Source organism: Lagenorhynchus albirostris, chromosome 4 (genome assembly GCF_949774975.1).
Source record: "Lagenorhynchus albirostris chromosome 4, mLagAlb1.1, whole genome shotgun sequence".
Lineage (NCBI taxonomy): Eukaryota > Metazoa > Chordata > Mammalia > Artiodactyla > Delphinidae > Lagenorhynchus > Lagenorhynchus albirostris.
In genome coordinates, this window is record NC_083098.1 from 75,531,141 (window position 1) to 75,558,963 (window position 27,823).

At 38.4% G+C, this 27,823-nt stretch overlaps 2 protein-coding genes across 28 annotated transcripts in view; one reads left to right on the top strand and one right to left on the bottom strand.

Annotated features, from left to right (window-relative positions):
* LNX1 (ligand of numb-protein X 1) overlaps positions 1-17,262 on the top strand; it is a 200,365-nt gene extending 183,103 nt beyond the window's left edge. For all 4 annotated transcript variants that reach the window (XM_060148166.1, XM_060148163.1, XM_060148164.1 and 1 more), the window contains exons 8-11: positions 6,407-6,584; positions 8,226-8,457; positions 16,113-16,271; positions 16,667-17,262. In XM_060148166.1, coding sequence (XP_060004149.1) covers positions 6,407-6,584; positions 8,226-8,457; positions 16,113-16,271; positions 16,667-16,802 — 705 coding nt within the window. In that variant the 3' untranslated portion in view covers positions 16,803-17,262. The remainder of the gene's footprint in view (positions 1-6,406; positions 6,585-8,225; positions 8,458-16,112; positions 16,272-16,666) is intronic.
* Positions 14,899-27,823, bottom strand: part of FIP1L1 (factor interacting with PAPOLA and CPSF1) — a 68,161-nt gene continuing 55,236 nt past the window's right edge. For 22 of the 24 annotated variants that reach the window (XM_060148173.1, XM_060148172.1, XM_060148171.1 and 19 more), the window contains 3 exons: positions 26,776-26,989; positions 19,379-19,516; positions 14,899-18,622 (listed from right to left, as the gene is read on the bottom strand). In XM_060148173.1, coding sequence (XP_060004156.1) covers positions 18,475-18,622; positions 19,379-19,516; positions 26,776-26,989 — 500 coding nt within the window. In that variant the 3' untranslated portion in view covers positions 14,899-18,474. Of the gene's footprint in view, positions 18,623-19,378; positions 19,517-26,775; positions 26,990-27,823 lie in introns of those variants that run through there. The other 2 variants (XM_060148190.1, XM_060148189.1) reach the window with 2 other exon arrangements.

Here is a 27,823-nt window from a genome sequence, read left to right on the forward strand (position 1 = left end):
TCTTGGGAAGGCTGCATACTTGAACATTTTTGAGTGTCACCTCTGTACTTCATCACTTAAACACTATTTGACTCGTCTTGTAAAATGGAAAGCCCCAAATCCCATCTTTGAGAACTGGTGAGATAACAGGTGTCTTTCATCCAAGCAGGAGAGAGGAAGGTGCATGAGAGTTTTGAAACCTGATCTTGAAAACCAGACCTCATATGGGGACCTAATTTCTAGCCTAAGCCAGATGGATGTCGTGTTTTTCCAACAGGCATTTTGTTTAAGGACTGCTCCCATTCACTTTGAAATGAAGCAAGAGGTTTGCTTGGTTTCTAGTTTTTGAAGTTCCTAGTCTGCCTGAAAATTAATGATTCCCCTTTAGTAAGTTTGTTTTTGCAAGAAGGACCCAGGAAGATAATAAAAACACTTGAAGTTCATGTAACATTAGGGAGCGGTGGGATTGGGACAAACCAGAGAGCATATGTCCTTCTGGCGTTAAATTCCAGAAAAATTTTAAAACACTGTGGATGAAGCGGAATGCATCTCTAGGCAGAATGCCTCCTTCAGGGCAGCAAAGTGTAGCCTATCTTTAAGTGAGGTGACTCAGTGCGATACGTACTTCTGTCATGGCTTTTATTAGAGGCAATACTATAACCTCTTCATTTGGATGGGGATCTAAGCAACACAAACCTTGTTTAGTGCAAATTCAGTGTCCTATAGCCTTAGCTTGGCATCCTGTTGTGATGGCAATGAGTTTCTAGCCATCATTCCTCCTGGGACCTGGTTTCGTTAAATCACTTGTCGCTAAAATCTTATAGGTAGCCCATTCGTCTTGCAACAGAGATTAAGGAATGCCTACATTCTACATAAGGCTGTGTTTCAGTTTGGAATAACTCATGAGTTTGAGTTTTTGAGCAGTGGATACAGAAACAGTACTCAAATTTTTGATTTTGGAATACCTCTGCTTTTATATACTGTTAACTGCACAGCCTACAGAGCTATACCACCTCTCCTTTCTCCAGCCAGCCAGACAGCCATGCCCCATAAATCCATAAATTTCAGGTTTATTTACAATAAACAATCTAGAAAACCCAAGTACCTCCTGCTAAAACCTTTTATGGATAAGGACTCCCTGGTGTCTTTTGGCTAATAAATACCATTAGTGTTTAAATTAAACCAATGGTATTTATTAATGGAAAACTAGCTTATTAGCTCAATTAATTAAAGTTTTAATCCAATTATAGTTGAGTTAACTAGACCATATTATATTCTGGTTCATTACACCGCTAAGAACACAGCTTCCACCAGCACTGTGGGCTTTATATTCCCTTCCGCCTAACCTTCATGAATCATGGAAACAGCCGAGGTCATCTGAAAATATTTTTGCTGCAACCTCCTGTCATGTGTCCAGTTCCTGGAAAACATATATAACAGACTGGCCTAGTGGGAAACTGTAATTATTTTCATTTTAATGTATAGTTCTATCTGCCTTCTGAAATGTACACACACACACACACACACACACACACAGGCATATTTAAAACTAAACTAAGACACGTAGACATTTGATGATTTAGTTTTTTATGATCCTACTAAAGTTTTATTTAGGAAGCAACATGGCTTTTTGAACGTAGGAGCTTAAATGATTCAAAGAAATACCAAAGAAGGCAAACCAAGATTTGTGAGACAGAGAAGTTCTTAGCCAATTGAAAAGGTAAAGAATGACAGGCATCAAATTTAGGAGTGTGGTTACCTCTGTGGGAGAGGAAAGGGAACGTGACCAGAGGAAAATCACAGAGGGACTTGAGCTGCACACAGAATGTATTTCTGATGCTGCGTTGCAGAGTACACGGGTAGGTCAGTATGTTCATCTTTATACTTTTATTATACGTCTGAAATGTTTTCTTTTAAAAATCCAAAGCAAACATTCCATAACGTATTTTAAGAGCTGAATGATGAGTATACAGGTGCCCGTGATACTTTTTAATCAGTTTGAACTGTGTCATAAAAAATTATATTTTTAAACATTAGGGAATATTCTGAGGTCTCCACAGTAGGGAAGGGGGTGGAGACAGAACACAGGTGGAAAAGAAGATCTCTGTCGTATGTAGCTCTTCTTCTCCCAACCAAAGAGGCAACTCTGGGTGTGAAGGGTTCGGGGTGTCAAGGGATGATGACTGGGGTTTTTCTGTCCCTAACATGGATCTCTCTCTGGTGGGGAACCGAGTGGCTGTCAGAGGCACAGGACACCTTGATTTGGGGTAGCCCAGACATTCATGCTGAGCCTGTACCTGCTCGACAAAACATCCCTGTGCTCAGTGCAGCAAGACTGCTTGGTAAGCACTGAGGAGGTGTGATGGAAAGACTCTGTCTCCAGGGACTTGTATCTGAAAGCATAGACAGCACATCTCTGCAGCCAGGAGGACATAGCTTTCAGCATTCAAATCTTATATGTCACGTATTTTATTTGACAGCGTTAAAGTTGGTTTGAGTTCTCTATTCAGTGAGACAAATTCTTTCTGGAATAATTGGGTAATTAATTCTTTCATGTGTGTTTTTCTGACCATCACCTGAAACTTGATAGATTAATTTATATCACGTGTTTAAATGGTACCTCTAAAAGCAGAGTGGTGTACAGGGGAGAGCAAGGATTTAGGGTCAGACATCCTAGGTTTCAGCACTCAATCTTTCTCCTGCCAGTTGTGATTCATTGATCAAATTTTTTTTTAATGGTGAGCCTCAGTTTTCCTGGCCTGACACATGGAAGTAAACAACAAATAATTTTTTCTTTTCCTAAAGGAGTAGCTGTCCAGTCTGTACATTATTCAGGCAATATTTATTCATGACAAAATAATTAAGGCCTCAGTAACACGCCCTATTAACTGGAGTGGCAGAAGAGAAGCCAATGGAACTTCTGGAATATTTCATAGGATATGTCATTTTGCTGCTTTCACATGAATTTAATAACACATTTTTTAACCAAAGTATCCTCAGATAAAAGCCGTATCTTCCATTTAACTGCATTTCTTTTAGCCACAGGTTTGCCGTATGTGGGCATTCTGACCCATTTTATAGATGAAGTCAGAGGAATCTGGAGTGATTACAGTGTTATAAAATCTCTCGCTTATTACTATTAGAACCCAAATAGCGCTTCCCTGGTGGCGCAGTGGTTGAGAATCTGCCTGCCTATGCAGGGGACGCGGGTTCGAGCCCTGGTCTGGGAAGATCCCATGTGCCGCCGAGCAACTAGGCCCGTGCGCCACAACTACTGAGCCTGCGCGTCTAGAGCTTGTGCTCTGCAACAAGAGAGGCCGCGACACTGAGGTCCGCGCACCGCGATGAAGAGTGGCCCCAGCTCACCGCAACTAGAGAAAGCCCTCGCACAGAAACGAAGACCCAACACAGCCAAAAATTAATTAATTAATTTAAAAAAATTATATAGAACCCAAATAGCAACAAACGATGTTCAAACTTTCTACTAGAAAGGCAATTAAATTATTGGAATTTTTTTCACCTGGGTAAACGTTATAAATACTGTATTGCTAAAACCCAGTACTGGATGAATTGTGGGAAATTAGCATTTTCACAGCGTATTGTTGAGATTATAAATGATAGAGCTGTTTCAAAGGTAATTTATCAATATCTATCAAAATGTTAAATGCTCAGGCTCTTTGATTTAGCAGTTATACTTCTAGGACATTAGCCTGAAGAAATATTTACACAAGTGCACAAGATATGTGTGTCTAAGGATATTCACAGTGACACTGTTTAACTTTGTGAAAGACTGTAAAAAACCCAAAAGGTCACTAATGGTGGATATGGCATATTCACACAATGAAATACTAGGCAGCTGTTCAAGAAGAGATAAAGTGTGTGTGTGTGTATGTGTATTTACATCATAAAAGATGTCCTTATTTTCCAGAGCATTCCATATGTGTATAAGGCATCACCTTGAGAGATTGACTAACTACCCCTACAATACCCCAGGTCCCCTAGAAATAATGGAGTTAAGCCCTTCTTCGAGAGCACAGGGAATAAATGCCTTATGAATATCCCCAGGAACAAGCTGAAGCAGCAGGGCAGCCTGTTGGAGTCTCTGGGTTTAGAGCTTTGCCCTGAGTTGGCGGCATTTCAGAACTGCCTGCATCTCCAAGCTGGGATCCTTTTTTTTTTTTTTTTTTAAAACCTGTTGCGGCATCTCCCGTTGCGGACGCGCAGGCTCAGCGGCCATGGTTCACGGGCCCAGCTGCTCCACGGCATGTGGGATCTTCCCGGACTGGGGCACGAACCCGTGTCCCCTGCATCGGCAGGCGGACTCTCAACCACTGCGCCACCAGGGAAGCCTAAGATCTTTTGAGAGATATTTGTGGTTAAGGGAAGAGACATTCTGAATCTAATTGCTTTTTAAAAAGGAAAAGTCATGTACTAAGGACAGATCTTGAGATCCTCTCCAAGTCTACTCCTTTGCCTCAGCTGGAATGCTAGGACCACTATGTTCATACTGTTACTTGCTTGTCTTGTCTTGAAACTTTTCTCTGAAGAAAGCCCCATTTCAGTTTTACAGTCCTCATCTGACAACCAATCTCTACCGGGCACTTCAAAGTTCTAAGGTTTATATAAACACAACCCAGACCTTACAAGTACTAATTGTAACATATACCTTGCTGTAATCTTAATTTCCAATTTATTATTCTATTACTATCAAAAACAATGTGGCAATTTGCAATTCATCCATCCATTTATTCGACAAACATGTACTTATCATCAACGTGTTAAACACAATGTTCAGGGCTAGGGATACAGTCACAGGGCATTACTGTATACAGTAAGGCCATTAAAACAGACGTGGGTTATTTAAAACCATAGGAAATCATCAGATAATAAATGCACAAAAATCCTAGGCTTATCTTGCTTCATAATGAAGCATTAAAAATTGATTCTGGGGCTTCCCTGGTGGCGCAGTGGTTGGGAGTCCGCCTGCCGATGCAGGGGGCGCGGGTTCGTGCCCCGGTCCGGGAGGATCCCGCGTGCCGCGGAGCGGCTGGGCCCGTGAGCCATGGTCGCTGAGCCTGCGTGTCCGGAGCCTGTGCTCCGGAACGGGAGAGGCCGCAACGGTGAGAGGCCCGCATACCGCAAAAAAAAAAAAAAAAAAATTCTGTACATGCAAGCATTAGTTCTGTATGATGTCAACATCAAATTTACAGAAGTTTGATTATAATTCATTTGATTTGTTGCATAGATAATATATTGACAGGGTTCAAAAAATGGAAAGTATATATTAAGTTTCTCACCCTTCCCTGATCTGCCCAGTTTCCCCCTCCTCCCCCACGAAGCCACTTTTTCTTCCGGAATTTCTTTATGAAAATGCAAGTATCAGTACAAATTCTTATTTCCCTCCTTTTTTTTAAAAAAATGAAAGGTAGTATACTTATATTTTGTTTTGTAGCTTGGTTATTTTTGTCAGATGTGTTTTTAAATTTTCTTTCTTTAGATAGAACTATAAGCTATGTTTTGAACCATAGACTTTTGGAGGTTTGAGCAAGTGTTATAAGTATTTATTTGCAGAGCAAATGCCCATCTAGTCTCCTAGGTCACTGCCCAAGCAGGAAGGAGAATAACTTTTTTGAAAAGTATATATTGATACATATTCATTGATAAAGCAGTACCCTTGACCTACTCTTATTGCTTCAAGATAATGTTGAATGTGGCTTCAATGTTTTTAATCTAGTGTTGTTGAATCAAATCACAATTAATTTGCTTTTGAAAAGTTGGTCTACATTGTGTATTATATAATGTATATATTATGTTTTATGTAATAAAATTAAAGGCTATAACTGCACATTATTTAGGACTGCTAAAGTAAGAGTAAAGTTGTCAGCTGGGGCAAACCTAGATATTGGTGAGATTTTAGAGTATAATATCTAGGAAATTCATTATTTTTCTTTGAGGATTTCTGTAGTTGATTACCTGCATAAATTAAACTGGAACTATTTAATTTAAATATGGTTACATTGTAACCTAGAAAAACTTCCTGATATTCATGCATGATGAGAGTTTTATGAAACGTTGACTCACTGTATCAGGAATAAATGGATCACCTGAAAAATTTTGGGTGCAGTTCACTTTGTATACTTAATATTTCTCCAGTGGTCTCCAACCTATTCCTCTTCCCATTTTTTACTTCTCCCATTTGGAATATAAATTTTCTCTGAGTCAGCCTAAGGAACTTGGGACAATGTAACTCTGTTGAGAGTGAGGACCAAGTGAGGAGTTCTCTGCCTCTCTCTCCCTCCTTCTCTCTATGTACGACCAAGAACCACCATCATATATTTATGCAATCTTGGTAGTTTTTTGTATGTAAGAAATGCAAAGCCACTTACGAATAAATGTGCTATATTTGTTTTTCTGTCTGTGCCTTCAGCCCCTCCACCCTGTGGTCACTTGTCATGAGAAGGTGGTAAGTGTCCAAAAAGACCCCAGTGAATCACTCGGCATGACTGTTGCAGGGGGAGCATCACATAGGGAGTGGAATTTGCCAATCTATGTCATCAGTGTCGAGCCCGGAGGAGTCATAAGCAGAGATGGAAGAATAAAAACAGGTAAAAAGTAAAGAGACTTAAGGTACTGGGGCAGCAGAGTGTTAAAAGGAATTAGCGGCTTACTGGGTTAGGTAACTGTTTCCAGAATTAACAAGAGAATGTGAGGGTGATCTGGCCAGGGCATCTGTGACCCATTGACCATGATTGGTTTGAGTATAGTTCCTGGACCGGGTTTCACCCCTCTTGGTTCATGTGGGTTGATGTGGGCCACCTTGCTTGCTGGTAAAGTGAGTATCTGCAAACAATGCCGAGAATGAATAGGGAAGGGCTACAGTTATGAGCAAGTTGCCTTGATTAAACGGCATAATTTGGTTCCATTCATTCTAAGTAATTCTTTGGTGGATTGATCCAGTGATGAAACTGTTCATGAATCGTTCCCTTTATGGGTTGGATAGGAGAAATAATTTGATAGATTTTGATTCAGTGAATATTTATTAAGTGAAAATACCAAGCCAGGTACTTTCCCATTGATGAAAAGTGTGTCACTACTTTAATCTTATATGATTTGGGCTCCTTAGAGTGAAGGAAAGAGATGTCCAGTTTGTATCTTTGATAGTATTGTCAATTCCCATGGATGGGTAGCTGATGGTTGAGCCGATATGCCCTTTCAGGGTGTTCAGATTCAAGAAATAAAATGTGAAGTTTTTGAAGTACAGTTGCTCAGCCTGAGGGGCCACGGGGGGATGGCATGTGTGAAGGGCTTCAGTCAGCCAACCTAACGGTGCTTCTCTGGGGTTCAGGATGAACTCAAGGCCTTTCCCATCTTTCTCCTCCTGTCCTTTTACTCTTGCTACGGTTATTTTGTGCGAGAAAGTTGATATTCAAAGGAGGCAGAAAGACAGGAGGGAGATAAAAAGATAGGAAATGGAGGTAGGGGAGGTATGTACTTTAGTTTCTCTTTTCTTTTTCACCCAAGCACCCGGGTGGAGAACGATGAGGTCAACTACGAAGTGACTTATTAGTGAGAGAACGTGAGCAGAGGGTTATATGATAGGATGGCCCCGCACACAGTAGGGGCTTAACCAGTGGTAGCTGTCAGCACCTTTGCACTGAATAGAAATGGAACCTCTTCTTCCCACCTCTTTAGGAACACAGTTCCAGGCCCATTGTTCTTAACTGCTGCAGACTCATCTGTCAGACTCTCTCATGGGAAGCTTATTATTTATTCATTCAACCCTTATTTATTGGGTGCTTACTACATGCCTGGCTCCGTGTGGGTGCTGGGCGCTTTTGCCACATGCTCCGCCTTTGTGCTAAAAATGGGAAGAAAAGAAAAAAAAAGGAGGTTTTCTTTGATTAAATAGTGAACGTGGCTATTTTATCTCCCTTCCTTCCTCCCTCCCTCCCTCTCTCCCTCCCTCTCCCTCCCTCTCCCCCCCTCTCCCCCCCTCTCCCCCTTTTTAAGGCAAGAGCCAAATACCAATAGGTGTGCGTTAGAATCCCCCCCACATGATTTACCAGAGCCTTGGCCCATGCGCACTGCTCGCGATTTGATGTGTGAAAACCCAGCCGCATGTTGATGTGAGGCTAAGGAAGTGCCCCTTGCCCTCTCCGCGTACCCGCATCCCAGTCAGTCCCTGCCCCTTTGCCTTTCCAGTTTGCACTCTTACTAAGAATGGCTTCTGCTTCTCCGGTCACTAGGTGACGTTCTGTTGAATGTGAACGGGATTGAACTAACAGAGGTCAGCCGGAGCGAGGCGGTTGCTTTATTGAAAAGCACATCCTCCTCGGTGGTACTTAAAGCTTTGGAAGTCAGAGAATGTGAGCCCCAGGAAGAAGGCCTCAGCCCAGCAGCGCTGGACTTCAACCACAAAGACACGGCCCCACCTGGCAACCGGTCCCCCTCCTGGGTCATGTGGCTGGAATTACCACGGTGAGTCCCAGCGTGACATCCTTGGGGAGGTGTGGGAGGAAACGATGATAGTTCTTAGACCACTGTTTCACTCTCTGGGCTGATTCAGGGCACTGACATGTTAACGAGACCAAGGCTTGGTTGTGGGTCTATTTGAAAGAATTTGTGTTCCTTTTGGTAACTGAAACTGCAGCAATTCTTGGGCAGGGACGAAAGCCTGGGTGTGGAAACACTGTTTGGCCTTCACGGCGAGGAGGTCGGAGGGCTGCCATGTTCGATTGCGTGGGTTGTATGTGCGTCAGGAAGCTCAGTCGACAGAGAGAGGGCGCTGTTTTCACACACTCTGGAGCAGGGCAAGGTCAGCTTTTCTCAATTGGCTAGTGGCAGGCCTAGGAACTTGCATGGAGGTAAAACCAGTCTGTGGCTTCACGCCTCCAGCTCTCCGGTGGCCCCAGCTAAACCCAGAGCAACGCAGCAGCACAGTTTGCCTTTGCCCAGATGCTGGGTCCTGTGTTGATTGAGGGCCTCAGATCACCTCTCCCTTGTTCCTACTCTTGAAAAGTCCTGGTGTAAACCTTCAGGAAGCAACTAGTTTGTCATCTCAGTGAGATGTAACTAGAGCCTTAGAGGGGAGCCAGATAAATGTTTCGGAAAGTTCAGGAAAGGATTTGAGGGCAGCCTTGCTAAATGGCTAGATACAGAAATCAAATATTCGAAGGACAAATAATTTGGGGTTTGCTCACCTGCATCAGAGCGTAAGCTCTTGGCCTTCAAAGGATTGCCTTAATAATTCCAAATGCATGACTTAAATGTTCAACATTAGAGTCACTGATGATGGTATGCTGGCAGAGGATTAAATGAATGAAAGTAGGATGTTTGGTTTTAGTACATTTTTCTCGAGGGTGGAGATAGGTTGGTCTCTCTCTCTCTCTGTCTCTTAATTTTAAATGAGGTTTTAAAAAACATCCCTACCTCAAATACACACTGAGATTCCCTTTTTAGCCTTCACTAGTTGATAAAATATTTTTTAAATGAGTACATTTTAAGTTAAAAACTGAGCATTGAGTTTAAAAAATTTTTTAATTTTTTTAAAAAATTTTCTTCCTGGGTGGAAGAAGAGAATGTTACTTTAACTAAAATCGTATGGAAAAAAAATTTTCTAAAACTTCAGTCTATTAAAATGGATCATTTAAAAAAATGTTTTGTGCTTGAAAGCTACTTGTCTTATAAAACAGAGTTAGTTCCTTGCCGTTCATTCATGTAAAGACAGAACAAATGCGAGATGTGTTTTACTTCACGTACAACCAAGTGAATGGCTTTCTCTCCCTCTACCTTTGCCCTTGACTTTGGGCACAGCACTTCCCTGATCTTATCAGAAGTCCAATCTGGATTTTGCTCATTTCCTTTAGAAGAATAGAAAGTGTGAAGCCAGCAAAGACAACACTGGTTTGCAGTCCCCCTGGCAATTCTTAGTTTCCTTCATCCCCTCCTCTCCTCGTAGTAATAAGCACAGTGAACATTCAGAGGGCTCCAAAGGGTAGAGAGAGAGTGAAAGTGAGTCTTCCACCTTGGCCCCTCAGATCCGCTCAACAGAGGTCACAGTTACCAATGACTTGTGTAATTTTCCAGGGAGTGTCTTTGTCAGAGGTTGGTAAACTTTTTCTGAAAAGGGCCAGAGAGTGCAGATTTGGAGGGTCATGCTGTCTCTGTTGCCACTATTCATTTCTGCTGTTGTGGTGTGAAAGCAGCCATATAGACAGTCAATACATAGATGAATGGGCATGCCTGTTTGTTTATAAAATTGGGTGTTGGGCTGGGCTGTAGTTTGCTGACCCCTAGTCTAGGTATATATGTACACACACACATACAATGGTAACATACACACTACGATGTACCATAATTTTTTTTTAATCTAAGAATATACTTTGGGTATCATTTCACATCAGTACACATCAAGCTTCCTCGTTCTTTTCTATGGCCAATAGTATTCTCTTGTATAGAAGTACCATATTGATTCAGCCAGTCCTGATAGTATTGTCGAGACCTAATTTGGTAGTGGACACTTAGGTTGTTTTCATCTTTCGTAAGCAATGTTGCAAAATGAATTCATAAGGAAGGTACAGTGGTGTTCATTGCACTGTTGTTGTGTCCACTACCGATAGGAACTGGTTAAAGAAATCATGCTATATCTGTACAACCCTGTGATAGGTTACCTGGTTATAAAACTATCTGATCACCTCTTTTTGGATTTCGTAGGCATTGCATCACTGACTCGCACTGAGTGGTGATGTGGAGAAGTGAGGCCTGTCTCATTTCTTTCCTTCTCTATGTGGCTTGGTCTTTCTACCTAACGTTCAAGATAAATGTTGTTATTTGGCATCTTCTTTTCAGGGAGTCCAGATATGTATATTACCTCTTTTTGTTTTATATCTTTCATTTTCTCTTGAATCCTTTTCAATTCTATTTACTTTAATTCTGCTTTCTTTGCTTGTTTAGATCTGTCCTTCGTAACCCTTACTGTGTTTTCAGTAGTACATCTTTGCCTTTGTACTCACTTTCATTTCTGTGTTATTTTTCCCCTCGACGTCTTTCTTCTCGGCCCATTTCTTCTCCTCTTGTCTTATATCTCCCCTTGAAATCTTATATCTCTGCCTTGATCTCTTTTACAGAGCCATTGTTTCAGAAGTATTTTAAATTCACAGGAATAGGGTTGGTTATAAATTTCCTTTTCTCTAGCAGCATTTCATTTCTGTGGCAGCATTTTTCTGGTGAGTGGTTTTTGTCTGTTACTGTTTTTACTGTTACTCTCCGCCTTTTCTTTTATGTGTCTCTGGTTCATTTTTTAACCTTTGAGCTAAATTTTTCCTGGAGTGGCTGTTTGCTGGAGGTTTATAATAAAAGGAAGGAACCAGGGCCATCTTGCAGGTTGGCATTTCTGATCTTGACTGCATAGAGCCCCAAAGGTGCCAGGTTCTCCCTCACTGATGCAGTACCATGGGCATAAAAGTCTCTAGTCATTTGGCATTAGTGATGTCCTAAGAGTTTCAGGCCTTAGCAAAAGTTACTTGCCTGCCGGAACCACTAGAGATGTAGGCTGCAAATAGTTTTTTTTTTAACTCACAAAGAAGACATTTCCCTCCAAGTTATACATTTACCCAGTCAAACCTTTTCCCCTTTTGCTTAACAGATTTTGAGGGAAAACTATTTGCCCTAAAGTATGATCCAGCCACTTACCTAATATTCCCTACCAGTGAAGAAAAGTGATATGTCAGCAGGTCTAGAAACAATCTCTTTTCTAGGACATTGTGATCATGTCCTCAAGTGCAGTCCAACACGTAGGATGAATGTATATGAAGAGGGTACCATTAGTATGCTGAACCCCAGTGGGTGTCAGATATAATAAACAGTAGCAGAGAGTAAAAGTAGGTTATGAAGGACAATGCAAATATGTCTCACCCTTATCAGGGATGCCTTTTGTACACCCCTGGGCAGTAGCTCCAGACATGGGCTCTAAGCTATACAGATGATCAGATGCAATTCACTTGGAGGGGATTCAGAAAACACTGAAGACCTTCTGCTTTATTCACTGTTGGCTCTCAGGGCCCACACTCCACATCTGGAAGTCTTTGAAAACATGCTCTCATCCGGACTAGTATGATAGTGATACACATTAATTCATTTCTTCTCTTGCCTAAGTATTTAACCTTTCACTTTCCTGAACTTCAGAAAGCATCTTGATGAGGACTGTCTTTATCGAAGAGCAGGGAGGCAAATATCATGGGTTATTTTTTTTTTTTTAAGTCAAAAACTTTTACATTTTAACTATAGGACAGGGACACTGTCAAGTACATCCAAACCCGGAATAGAAATAACAACTGCAACAGTAGCTCATACTGATATAACCTTTTCTGTGTGCCAGGCACTCTGCTAAGAGCTTTATATGTTCTTTGCATTTTTCGCTCATTTAAAGCTCACCTCAGTCCTATGATCTAGGTACTAATATTATCCCCACTTTAAAGATAGGAGACTGAAGCACAGAGTGGTTGAGTAACTTGCCCAAGGTAACATGCTAGTTAATATGCAGAACTGGGATTTGAACCAGCTGCCTGGTTGGGATCTTAACCACTATGCAGTGTTTGGTGAGCATCCTTTAGGAGGATGTGAAGCCTATATTTAGCTTTTATAATTTGAGTCTTACCGTTTCTCTCTTTACCATAAACAAGTTCTGCAGGAGTGTAAATGCCTCAGATTTCTGTCATTCAGTGCATGTGTCATGCACCCAGCAGCACAGTATGTATTTTTCTTCATTGCTTAGCCTCTTAGGCCTTAAATTTCTTGCCATTCTCCTCCCCACCTCCCACCATTACCTTCCCTGTGTGATGTTTGCTAATAAGTCACAGTCAATCCAGAATCAAATGAGTAGCTCCTGGTGAAGTCATTTAAGGAGCAAAATTAGTCTTTTATAATTGTCCCAAACTCACCTATATTCTGGTGGGATATGAATGCACTTTTAATGTGTTTGTTGTAATAGTGGGTGGAGCCTCCACAGGAATACCTAGTGTCTCTGTAGGTCTTTAAATGGCTCTGCTTAGCAGGCATTTGTTGAATGAAATAATCAATAGAGTAGGTTCTGGGAATAGCCCTCATGGCCTTCATAATACAGTAAGCAACAACATGTCATAGTGAATTATTAAAAATTATGAATTAAAGAAGTTATAATTAAAATATTATGTAGGCACAGGGTGCTTTGGGAACCTAGTACACTGGAGTGAATGGTGGTATGTTTCATCTAGCTGGAGGACATAACCAAACTAGGAGAGTTAAGAATATCAGTTACTTTTCACAGTCATGCTATGTAACAAACTAGCCACAAAACCTCAGTAGCAGAAAGTGAAAGTCGAGGAGGGAAGATGGAAGTGAGGCTGCCCACATCTGGAGCGTGCAGGCCAAGCCTGCAGAGCCCTGGGCCCACAGTGAGCGGCCCCTCTGATGTGCAGAATGCCCATTCCGCAGGGAACATCAGACACAGATCAGCTTCAGCTGACCCAGGCCAGGCGTGATTGATCTTGGCTGGCTCCCTCATGCATTTGCAGGCCTTTCTGGGTCGTTCAGGTGGCTCTGCTAATCTTGGTTGGCCATGCTTCTGTGTCTAGATTTGGCTGGCTCTGGCCAACGTCCCACTGATGATCTTATGGCTGAATCCAGAATCGGAGGGGGGCACCACAAAATTATACAATAAGTGGCACGGATGATACCAGGGAAGGGTGATGACTTGGGCCATTCATGTAATTATTTTACACAGTAAGGAAGAATGAGGAGATATTAGTTGTTTTGGACATGCTGAGGTTGAGATACCAGTGGAACATCAAGTTTGATAAACATGTCTACAGCAGCAATTCCCAAAGTTTTTTTTCAAGACCCCTACACTTATTTAGAGTATTGATGATCCCCAAGAGCTTTTGCTTATATAGGTTATACCTACTAATATTTTACCTTATAAATTAATCTGAATAATTTTATTTATTAAATCATTTAAAATAATCCATTATATATTAACATAAATAACATCTTTTATAAGAAGCAGTATTTTTAAAAATTACAAGAGTGGCAGTGTATGATTTTTGCAAACCTCTTTAATGTTTGGCTTAATAGAAGATAACTGGACTCTCATATCTACTTCTGCATTCAGTGTCCTGCCAGATCACTTACCCCGTGTCCTCTGGAAAATGTCACCATATGCTTGTAAGAAAATGAGAATGACTCATTAATGTTATGTTGAAATTTTTGTATTGGTAACGTAAAAATTTTAGATGACTATTTTTATAGCTTGTCCACATGGAATAAAATATTAAGAGTCAAGGTCCAAAGTGATAATTAATGAAAAAACCCAATGGTCAAAAGGGTGAGAAATACTTAAGTTTCGAGTATTGCTCCATGTACCCATTTATATGTTTTAAAGAACGTTAAGACATATTTAATCATAACCTTGGGTAAGAAGCACCCACCAGCTCTCCTCCAAACACTGGGCATAGGTGGGAACATAATGCTCTAGTGTCTGGGGAACAATTACCTGCTTTGAACATGAGCAGTCAGTGAGCCACTGTGTAAATGTGGTATCAAACACACCACAACTCCTACAGGATGAATTTACTAACATCAAGTATTACTGTGAAATACAGCAAATGAATATTTTATAATAAAAATATGGTTGTTTCCTTTAACGAATTCATATTTTTCAGCAATAATTTCAGCAAAAGAAATTATTGTAAATGATATATATGTATGACAACAGATACAAAACAAAATTGAGTTGCATTTTAGCACTACATTTTAAAGTTACCCACCAGACAAACCCAAAGCTTGTTTTACTTCAAATGGGAGTCGAAATGCCATGAAAAAGTCATGTTACATTGATTAGCAAGGTCAGTGACAAATGTAATGACCAGCTTCATCACCAGAACATTTCTCAAGAGACTTTTTATTGGTTTTTCAAAAAAATTAGTATTTCAAGGTACAGTTTATAAACAAAATCACCAAATCTTGACTTTTACCAACACTGAAAATGCTAATTCTCTTTCAAACCAGTTCCTGGACTTGGGGGATTTTGGAGTCAAATCCAGCTCCTGACATACCTCTGTCATAACTGTAACACAGTTTTGTACTTAGCCTGCACCTATGTTAACACTGATCCAACTGCCACTGAATAATAAAAGGAACAGCTTCCTCAATCAAATTTTCTATTTTAGCTGAGGGTTCTACCCATTTACAAAAGACCTATGGTCTTTCTCCCATTCCTGTTATAACTTGCTATTCAGTTTACTGCCAGGTTTTTCTCCTTCAGTATGAATCATTCTTACAATCTTTAAATGCACCTCAGTCTCCATTCAGTATATTACGCTGCCTGCATGCTTCTATATAACCTATCAAACATGTACAACTATGTATAAACTGGTATCTTTCAAAAGTCAGAACTTCAGCCAATGAATTACGGTTACATTTAAATTTTTTCCACTGAGATATTAATGATTCAAAGAATTTTTCCTTCATTAAAAATTATTTACATCCATAAGGAAATAAAAATATGATAACTAAGTATGCTTGAATGTGGTTCATCAGTAAAGATTTAGGCATAACTTTAAGTTGAGAAATTAAATCTTTAAGCCAGAAATGATTCTTTCCCAGTAGACATAAACAGAACATAATAGATGGTGTCACTTTTAAAAGGGTGGTTAGCTTTAGAAAAGAGAAAAATTAGAAATTAGAAATTTTTAGAAAAATTAGAAAAAGCCAGCTAGGGCTTCCCTGGTGGCGCAGTGGTTGAGAGTCCGCCTGCCGATGCAGGGGACACGGGTTCATGCCCCGGTCCGGGAAGATCCCACATGCCACGGAGCGGCTGGGCCCGTAAGCCATGGCCGCTGAGCCTGCACGTCCGGAGCCTGTGCTCCACAACGGGAGAGGCCACAAAAGTGAGAGGCCTGCATACCGGAAAAAAAAAAAAAAAAGAGCCAGCTAAAAGCACAAAGGTAACTGGGCTATGACACAATTTTGAATGAGACCCATCCAGTGCTATTAAGCCTAAAAAAAATAATGCCAATAAAGGGAATGGGAGATGAATCACAGTAATTACTATGAGTTCGAATTAACTGCGCATTTACATTGATTTCGTTCTATTTCAGGTACCTGTACAACTGTAAAGATGTTATACTGCGAAGAAACACAGCTGGAAGTCTGGGCTTCTGCATTGTAGGAGGTTATGAAGAATACAATGGGAACAAACCTTTCTTTATCAAATCCATTGTTGAAGGAACACCAGCATACAACGATGGAAGAATCAGGTAATAATAATGACTACTTAACAAAAAACTTATATCCAAAGATTGTGTTTTATACATGCAAAAAGCCTGGCCCCATGTGAAATAAGGCACCTATTATATCTTTTCTTATTGGTAAGAAATTTAAAACATTTATGCAGCATTCCATTTCTAAGAAATCCAAAATGATTTGTTACTCTTGGTCCCATACAGCAACTTCCTATACTTTTAGCATTCTTTCTAAAACAAGCTGAACAATAGAATTTGAAGAATTTAAGTGAGGGGGAGAACCTTAATTAGAAGTACTGATAACATAATTAAAACTGACAGATGGAGCAAAAACTGGGACCACCAAAAAAAACTTGCATTAACTTCAGCTGTGGCTCAAAATGTTAATCATGTACCTTTATTTTTTTTAGATGTGGTGATATTCTTCTTGCTGTCAATGGCAGAAGTACATCAGGAATGATACATGCTTGCTTGGCAAGGATGCTAAAAGAACTTAAAGGAAAAATTACTCTCACCATTGCTTCTTGGCCCGGCACTTTTTTATAGAATCAATGATGGGTCATAGAAAAACAGGAAATCACAAATAAGCTAAGTTGAAACAATGTATTTATCTTATCGATTTTTGTATTTGAAGGCTACAATGTAAAAATATAAACTTTAATGTCAGGAAAAGTAGGATCTAATGAAAAGCCAATTACACCTCAGAAAATATAATTCTCAAAATAGAAACATTACTAATAGTTTTTATTCAGTGTGGAGCATTTCTCATTACTCTAGAACTTTAAGTTTATATTTTTCTATTCAATAAAAAGCTCTTAAACAGCTGACATGGTTTGTATGCCCCCACTGAATTCAAATCATACAGTTAAATTAAAATCTGGTATATGCTGAGGTCTGCAAAGGGTACATTATGGGCATTTTAAAAACAATTTCCAGACAGAGGATTTTAAAAGTGCATTGCTGAAAAGTGTTCATCAAACGAGAAATAAATATTTTTCAAAAATTATATAGCTGTCTTTTAGTATGTGATACTAAGTTCATTTCTATTATCACTATTTAAAAGTTCCTAGTAATTCATTCTTTCAAAACCATGTTGCTACCATCACTGACAAATACCTTCTAAGGGCTATCCCTAAAAATGTTCACAGAATTCTATAAACTTGTACTTTCTTAAATGTAATGGGAAATGACTAATCTAAAGCTTATTTATTTTTATTCACAGTATAGCTAGTAACTGTATACAAACTCTACGTGCTGCTCAACCAATGAGCCTTGGAAGAACCATCAAGAAAGGCCAAACCAGCTTGACCTAGCTCATAAAAGATGGCTTTGAGGCCATTCAAATTTGTGTCCCAGTGACGAGTATTTTGTCCATGTGCCTGCCAGAAACTACATTTAGGGCAAGTTATTTCAGAGGTCACCCAAGTGCCATTAGATTTTATTACTTTGGATAGAAAAGTTCCCCTTCAGTTTCACCATGAACCCAAATTTAGAACACTGAAAACCTGCTATCAAAAAGTTGTAGTATCAGGCTTCCCTGGTGGCGCAGTGGTTGAGAGTCTGCCTGCTGATGCAGGGGACGCGGGTTCGTGCCCTGGTCTGGGAAGATCCCACATGCCGCGGAGCGGCTGGGCCCGTGAGCCATGGCCGCTGAGCCTGCGCGTCCGCAGCCTGTGCTCCGCAAGGGGAGAGGCCACAACAGTGAGAGGCCCGCATACCACACACACACACACAAAAAGTTGCAGTATCAAAACTGTATGAGTTCTTTAATATGCAAAGCAACAGTGCCACAGCAGTGATAAAAGACTAGTTTTAATCTCAAGACTCTGAGGTGCCTTTTGATGCATTTTGCAGTGCAACTTCTTAAGAGACTGGTATTTGATTAACTCCTCAAGGAAACTGGCCAAGAGGCAACCTTGACCTTTATCAATCAGCTATTATGTACACAGCTAAACATAGCTCTTTAAATTCCCTGCTGAGTGACTCATTCACATTACTTTCTTCGATACAAAGTCATTACGGTCCATTTTTTAAATATTACAAGACAAAGATTTTTAACTTAACATGAAAAATTCACTCTTTTATTTTAGAAGAAAAAAGTTAACTTTTCATACTAAAAGAACAAGATTAAAGGCAAATTTCTTAAACATTATCCAGAAAAATAAGATTTATAGTATCTATTTCTGGCACTACTGTACACAAAAGGCCATAACCATGCCTATTCTGCAGGTGTAGCTTCGGTGCTCTCCTGTTCAGGGGCAGGCTCGCTGCCAGCTTCTTTTCCTTCTTTGCTTCTTTTAGATTTTTTGTGCTTGTGTCTCCTATGACTGTCTCCTTCTTCACTTTCATGGCGACGTCTACTATTACTAAAGAAAAAAGAAAGGTGTATTCTTAAAAATGTTTAAGTAATGACGGATCAACCTACTTTAGGTAAATTCTCGGTATAACAGTGGGTTTTAAATAATCTAATTCTTTTTCTCAGACACATTTTGGGGAGTAATCATTTTTTATGTGACCTTTATGCTGAGATTATATTTACATTTAATACTCACCTTCATTAATATTTTCCTAGAACCCTAAGGACCATATACATTAGATTATGAGACCGACGCACCGCCCACTATGCCAAGAGGGCCACTAGGGCCCATATACTTCATTCTAAAAGACTAAATTACAAATTAGAAACTGAAGCACTAGATCAGAACAGGAAATACTTCCTAGAGTTGATTTTAGGCAAACAATAGGCATTAAAATTTAATGCTGATTTTTTTTTTTGGTGGGGGGGGACTACAAGGCCCTGAATTTTCTTTGATTAAACTGAATATCAGTTTAATAACAATTACTACTAAAAACTGATTCATATGACAAATCCCCCCCCCCCCCCAAGATAATGTAGTAAGTCTAATTCTCATATTTTTTATTCCATGCTAATTTTGGCTTATGGGCATTATAATCTGGTTAGATTTCAATATCTTTGTTGAAACCTATAAGGAACCAACTATAGTCTTCAAATTAGGAACACATATAATGCTCTAGTGGTTACTTAGAAATGTTTGCTTTTACTTCCTGAAAACAAATCAATTTCTCTTGGCTTCAAAATGATTCACTATTAAAGAGCAAACCTTCGAGAGGACTTGTGTCTGGTTTCCTCTTTCTCTCTGTGTCGTCTTTCTCTGTGTCGTTCTTCTTTCTCCCGACTTGCTCTGTGGCGCTCATAGCCTCTTTCTGCATACTCCCTGTATCTGTATCGTTCTTCATCACTGAAATCAGAATAGAAACAAGTTTTCTTGACAGCTGGATTGTTGATTCTGAATAACTTCAAGCTACAAAAGACGTGACCTGAGTCCAAACCAGAAGTCCTAATGTTAGCATCTTACACAGAATAGGTGCAAAGTATATACTTGTTGAACTGAGAGGAAAACAATGCTGCTCCCAAATTAGTACTAGATCTAATACAAGAATACAAAATATATAATGATTACACGTTATGTTAAGGGGCCAAGTTCTGTGCTTTCACAGTTGTTATAGGGTAGAAATTTTATATAAATGCTGTTCTTCAAAATTTGGGAGCTGTAACTGATTTAAATTTTAATCAGCGGCTTCATTTTACTTTTTAGACTTAAAAGCATGTTTGTGTATCTCAGATTTCCAACCAAAATTCTTAATGATATTTATAAAATCTTAGGCACACAGTTAAGATTCTAAAAATATATTAAAAATATTTGGCTTATGACGACATAGTCCAAGTGTTTTTGAATCACATAAAGTATATATTCATCTAATGAAGTGGTATAAACATTAAGAACAGAGTGACATCAAAGCAACTTCCATTTTCCAGTGCAAATTAGAAAGCAGGCAATTGTAAACCGCCATATATTGGCATTCTTAGTAGATGTGCAAATTTATGAATACAGGCATACCTCAATGATACGAACTGTAGGTTCAGTTTCAGACCAATAAAATAAATATCACAATAAAGCAAGTCCACGAAATTTGGATTTCGCAATGCATATAGAAGTTGTTTACGCTATACTGCAGTCCGTTAAGTGTACAATAGCATTATGTCTAAAAAATCAATGTACATGCCTTAATTAAGAATACTTTATTGCTAAAACATGCTAACCATCACCTGAGTCTTCAGCAAGTCAACGTTTTGCTGGTTTGAAATATTGTGAGAATCACCAAAATGTGACAAAGAAACACGAAGTGAGCAAATCCTGTTCGAAAAGTGGCGCTGATAATAAAGTATCATACAAGAGACTGAAAAAAAAAAGCAATTTCCACAATATCCACACAAAATGCAGGCAGAAAATTGCCTATGGACATACTTGAATTCTGACATCCCAATAACTTAACGCTATCTGTGTGGTAAGGGAGGCGGGTTGGGGGGGTGGAGTGAGGAGGAGGAAGCTGGAGGGAGGGGACCATGGGAACAACTTCAAATCCATATTAAGCTCTGCCTCCATTTTCTGATTTTGGAGAGAATGGACTAGTGAAACTGGGACTGATGGTAGTCATCTTTACCTCCTTAGATCTGTCTCTCCATGTCCTTTCGTGAAAATGGAGACATACTTCTGTTTTTCTCTCAATCCTTCAAGTCTATTTTCTCTTTTTGTTCAGCATAGAAGTCAACATTTTCTACATCCTAATGTCAGTAAACTCTTAGAATGAATAAAAATATCTTTTAGAACACTGTGTACTAAAGAGCTTTGGTTTCTAGAAATATGTTTTATACAAATTATTAAATCAGAATTTGTACATAGCCTCAAGATGTTAAGGAATCTGAGAGAGAATAACAGGAGACAGAATCAGGTGAAAGTATAAGCCATATAAAAACAAAGCCTAACTGTGGTCTCTTAGCAAAAGTGATAATTCAGGAGTGCGACACCTAAAGCCAAGTCATATTGCTGACCAAGTTATTATTGCCTGTGATACATTTTTAATGTTAAAGAGTATTCATATATGCATATGTATATGGATGATACACACATGGACACATATATACATACACAAACACGATTTTTTTTCTAATCATAAATGTGTACTTGGTACTGGGAAGGTGGAAGCGTGTCATCAGAAAGGCAATTCACCATGACAGGCAGTGTGGAGTAGCAGAAGAGTCTGTGCAGAGCAGGCCCAGGAACACGTCCTGACTGTTATTTCCTAAGTGTATGACCCAGGGTAAGTTACTTAACCTCTGTGAACACTCAGTTTTCTCATCTGTAAAACTGGCAACAGTCTTTTTCAGGATAGTTGTAGAACTGGCAATAACATTTATAAAGTGTTTGGAACAAGAGCAGGCCCTCAAATGGCCGCTAACAGGCAGGCTCACCATCTTCATTGAATTTAATGTTAAATTTTTCAGAAGCAGAACACTTTCTGTAAAGGTGACTGTTTCTAATAAAGTTTCTAAAGGAGAATAAACTCACACCTACCATGACAAACGAATATTAGCATTAATATTATCCTCTTTAAAAATGAGGTTCTTTGTAATGATTCCAACTGGATTTACCTAAAAATAACTAAGGTCAATTATCTCATAATTCGTCCTTTGTAACCCTGTTTTTTCCCTCTCACCCTCACACCAATTCTTGTTAGCTTTGAGGCCTTTAAGATTCTGAAGGCAGCCATCTGATGGGACCCTTCCTACAGATGGTGGAAGATTTGGTCTCGTACACAAAATGTAAAGACCCCTTCTCTGATAAGCAGCTGCAGCACAAAGGTTTCTCTGAGCCTGGAAATCATTAGAGCTCATTTCAAACACCCTAGAATGACCAGCCTTCTCTCTGGCCCACAATTAAGCGGCCTAAAAAACAGATGTTGAAACTGGTCTGTAATTTTCAAAACAATGACTCTGTAATTTGTAACAACACATACTACATGCCATATTGCTGAAATCTCAGACTTGAGGGAAAAAAAAGGCCTTTACTTATACTTCATTTGGATTTTCCAGAGAACACTTTTTTCCTGGGATAATTCAGAACAACACAAAATTCTTCCACCTTTTTTTCCCTCTCTGGCCTTGAACTTTTAGTCAGATTTAAGTAAACATTACGCCTGATGCCCTACAGCTAGCAACATGAAAATCAAATATGGTTTAACCATTAACACTTTTAGCTTCAATAAAAATTAAGTAGCATTTGTGCATGAGTGTGTTGGAAATGGACAAAGAATTTTATAAACACTATAATTTATGCAAAGAAAAGTTACGAGCTCTAGCAAAGCAATTCATTTCAGACTTGTTTCCTATGAAGTTCTGCATTAAGCTCCTTACCTTGTGAACATGTACATTCTAGAGATAACAGTACTATCTCAAATATATTAATTTTAACTACATTAGAAACAATTCAACTTCCCAGAAAGTAATGCCCTTGAACTTAACAGAATTCATGCACTTATGTGACTGAAGTTATTAACAGCACATGTCCCACCACACAAACTCAAAACATACACTTCAACACACACATACACACAAACATGCATGTATGTACCATACCTTTACTTATCTAGTCAATAAAATGTTACCAGGTGCCTACAGTGTGTAAGTCATATTATTAGGAGCTACAGGAAGGAAAAAGATTAATAAATCCTATGGAGTTTCTTCTTGCACTTTTTTTTACATAAAGTTTTAAACTTCTAACCAGTCCTAGATATTGTGACAATATTACATGGTTAAATCTGTAATGACAGTGTATGAGTAATTCTGTATCCTCAGCACACAACTCTGTGCCTGGTACATAACAGGGACTCAAAAAATGTCAGTTACATGAGAGAGTGGCATGGATACATACACACTACCAAATGTAAAACAGCTACCTAGTGGGAAGCAGCCACATAGCACAGGGAGATCAGCTCAGTGCTTTGTGTCCACCTAGAGTGGTGGGACAGGGAGGGTGGGAGGGAGACTCAAGAGGGAAGAGATATGGGGATATATGTGTATGTATAGCTGATTCACTTTGTTATACAGCAGAAACTAACACACCATTGTAAAGCAATTGTACTCCAATAAAGATGTTAAAAAAAAAAGTCAGTTTACATGAATGAAAGAATGAATCTGGTTCCCCACCACCCCCGAAAGAGGAAGAAAAAAAAAATCAAGTACAGAAAGAGTAATAAAAACAAATGAAAAGTAATAAATTTTTAAACTACCTAATTTCAAGACTAGAAAGGATTTTAAGTAATATCTCAACCATATTTCCAGTAGACAGTATGGCTCTAGTGTTGCTTTAATTTCTCTATGCTTCCATTTCCTCATCTGACAAATCAAAATTTAGACTGGATAACCCCTAAGGACCTTTCTGGATTAAGAAGTATATGATTACATGATCACATCTAACAAAACAAATGCTGTCTGAATCAAGCATATGCTCACATCTTGAACTGATATATTACTTCATCTCATCCAGCAAAATCAGAAAACTGTGTACCTTACATTTATCTTATCCATAAAAATAGCTGATAACAAAAAAAAGTTATCTTTAACTTATTTCATTCTACATTGTGAAGGTACCTAAATGGATATGTTAATCAGAAAGATGCCCAAATTAACGCTTTGATATAAGGGTTGATTTTTATCCATTTCAAAACCTATCTGGCTAACACAGTTTCACCGACAGTTTTCAAGATTGTTTTTTCTCTATTGTATTCACCCTCCTCCCTGATACGTGTTAAGTCATTTTATTCACTGACACATTCATTATGTTCCAGGCATTACTGTACAAAGTGCTGAGGATACAGAGATGAAAAATGATAGTCAACACCCTGAAAGAGAAAGACATGCTTTAAAGAAAATACACAAAATGCTTAGGGAGCATGTGAAGGAATAATTAATTCTTTCTTTCAGGTTCAGAGTTGCTCACAGAAGACAAATACGAGCTGAACCTTGAAGAATCAGTAAAAGTTTGTGAGGCAGAGAGGACAGGAATAACATGAAGAAGCGAAGTGCTAAACTATGAGGCTTTCCAGAAGAGCAGTGTAGTAGTTCAGTGTAGCTACAGCATGCAGTATATTGCCTTGGGAGAGAACCAGGGTTAAAATATAGAAAGGTGCACTGAATTTGTGACTTACGGATCAGAAAAAGAATTTTGACTTTATTCTTTATGCTAGCAATAAATGAATTCTTTCCAATGGCACAGAAAGTTTTAGGGAATCAACTTCTAGGTCCCCAACTTCCATATTTATTCTTTCCTGAACATGAACTGCCTAATGATACACCTGCAGGTAACACATATGCCACTTCTCTGGCTAACCTCTCCTCCATCACGTTCCTGGCCTTTTAGAAAAGAAAGGCATTCTTTTCACCAATTTTACTACAGTACATTATTGGCTCAGGGTATAAAAACCATCATGGCATCAAGAAGACCTAATTTAAAATATTAGTGTCAATAAGACCTATTTTATTCAAAGAACCATAAAGCTTCTATAGGGCTTTAGGCCTTTCTCTCTTATACATCTGTCTGCTACAAAGTATGAAGTAAGAAATGGAATATTTTGGCCTGTGTCCTGGGATGTTCTAACGTCAGATATCGTGTAGAGTAGTGTGGAGTCATAAGAATTTTCCCTGAACTAGTAAAAAAACAAAACCAAAAATTCCTTCTGAAGGAAAGCAAAAGAAAGTGCTGGGGAGGCAGCACCTTATTTTGAATTCTGTGACTATTTTATCTTAGACTTAGACAGGAAATATGGATTAACTCATTTAACTGAACAGAAAAATGAAGTCAGACTTTTTTCCCATAGAAATTGGGTGTGATGTGGCTGCTGGCTTGACAATAGGAGCTGTCTTTTACCAGTTAAGTTATTTGGTAGCTATTTTCCATAAATGGAATGGGGGAAATTTGCAGCTCCAGGTTTGCATGAAAATAAATATCAAATACACATAAAGGTGTTTCATTTTTACAGACATTTTGGAGAAGATATATTTCCATTTTCCTAACCCTTTCTAAGCGTATTAAGTTGAACAGGGTACCTCTAAAATAAAGAGTATTAAGTATAATTGGTAGTCTTCTGATAAGTCTTGGTAAAGCCCTTTTGGTGGTCTTCCAAGAAACTGAGAAAACTAAAGACTTTGGAAACAGGGTCTTTGCAGATGTAATCATCAAGGCAAGATGAGGTCAGACTGGATTTGGCTGCACCCTAATCCAAAGACTGTTACCCTTATAAAAATAGGGAAATTTGCACACAGACACAGAGAGGAGAATGCTGTGTGAAGACAGATACAGATTGGAGTGAAGCATCATCTACAAACCAAGGGATACCAAGGATTGCTAACAACCACCAGAAGTTACAAGAGAGGCGGGGAACAAATTCTCTCAAAGCCTACAAAAAGGAACTAAACCTGCTGCCACCTTGATATCAGACCTCTAGCCTCCAGACCTGTGAGAGTAAATTTCTGTTGTTCTAGGCTAACCAGTCTATGGTACTTTTATTGTAGCAGCCGTAGAAAACAATTTCACCAGGTAACAATCAGGTGGTTTCCAATTATCTGCTTTTAAGAAAACTGAGCCATGAGCTAATAGATTCTTAAAAGTAACTTTTCATGACAGGTTAGCTGTGTAATTTTGACATATCACTAAATCTTAAAGTGCTCAAATAACTTAGTGACAGAACCGCAACAAAATTCCATCAATTCTTATTTACATATTTTATGTGAACAAGGTTTCTCAATGCTTACATCTATATATTAAAAAAAGAAAGAAAGAAATATAATTAATGGCAAAGCCTTTTTTCCCCTAACAGTAGTAACATTCATTCATGGATACAAATATTATTTAGGGATGGGAAGAAGCTCTTCCATCACATTAAAGAATGTAGTTATGTTAAATTATTTTTCAGAATTTGTATTATATTTATATATAAAAATAACTAAAATCAAAAAATTTTTAAATACTTAATCTTATGGTCATTAATTTTTTAACTTACATAAGTATGTTGCAGGGAAGATTGATAGGATGGATCAATTAAAAAAACTTTCAAGAAAAAAAATATTTTGCATTAGAATAAAATTCTTTGGGGGACGTGGCTCAGAAGTAAGAATTCAAGCACAAAAAGAAACGCAGAATTTCCAGCTGTTACAGAGCTTGTTTATATATTTTTTAAAAATGGATAATGATGTTCAGCAAATCACTATAGTATTCTTAATCCAATGGATATATTTAATAGAGTAATGATAACTTTATTTTAAAATTGTGAGATTTATAACAGACTGGAAATTATATCTATATAGCCAACTATTTATACTTAAGGTGAAAAATTTTTGATGCCAAGATAAAATTATGTGAGGGGGTATGACGTTTTCAAAATTGTTTTAAGGAAGAAATGAACAAACAAATTTGAAGACTGCTGCTTTAGGTAGTGGGAAGTCCTTATGAATCAACAGCCTTGATGCTTTTAAAATGGCTATCCTAACTACTCTTCAAGCAATCCTTTCCCAATTGTAGTGGATCTTCCATCCTGGCACTGAATATAAATTCTAAAGTGCATATAAAATACAGGTGTACAAATTACTGCACGCTGAACATACCTGTTGAAAACACTCGGCGTGGGACTATGATCACGCTCCCTCTCTCTCTCTCTGGTGCGTTCTCTTTCTCTGTCTCGATCACGGTCTCGTTCTCGGTCTCTGTCTCTGTCTCTATCTCGGTCTTTCTCTCTTCTTGAGTAATAGTCCCATTGCTTGCTGGTGTCCACAAGACTAGGCCATGAAGGAGCAGAACCAGGAAGGTGGGGAAAGGCAACTACAGAGAAAAAATAATAATAATTAAAAACAAAAGTTATGGTACCTAAAAAACAAAGAAGACCAAAAAAAGTAAATATCCCACAAAAATGCTTCACTAGATGAAAAAAAAATTATTTTATATATAGAATAGAGAAATAACATATGGTGAATACCCCACAGTCTGGGTAAATACCCAGAAACAAACCTTAAAGATCTAACATATAGACTCTTCATTTTGCAAGGTGAACAGCAAATGAGAATTAGATACACCACAAACTTCCCAATACATCAAAAATATAAACCAGAATACATAAGGATATCTTCAAAGTGCTGAAAGAAAGTAACAATCAACCTAGAAATATGTACTCAAAATTATATTTCAAGAATAAGATTAAAACAAAGGCATTCATAAACAAAAATAAGCGAAAGTTATAAACAACAGAGTTCACCAAAAAAAACTTCTACCAGATATATGCATATTACATTTCAAGAGTAACCACTAAAAAACAGAAATAAGTATATTATTTCAAAACAATGTAGGGAAAAATAGAATTTTTAAAAAATCACCTGAAAAATTCAGTCAATTCAAAACAGAACTAGAAAGAATGGGGGTATGGGAGACAAGTGTGAATAGCTCAAAAATCACAATACAAAAGACATTGAATTAATTAATCAGTTAAGTGACAGAGATTATTGATTTGTACTTTTAAAAATTCTACCTAAATGCTGAAGATAAGAGACATAAAAAACACACAAAATGGTTGAAAGTAAAAGAATGGTAGAAAAAAAGGAAAATACTAATCAAATAAAATAAAATACTAATAAAATAGTAATAAAATAAAATACTAATATC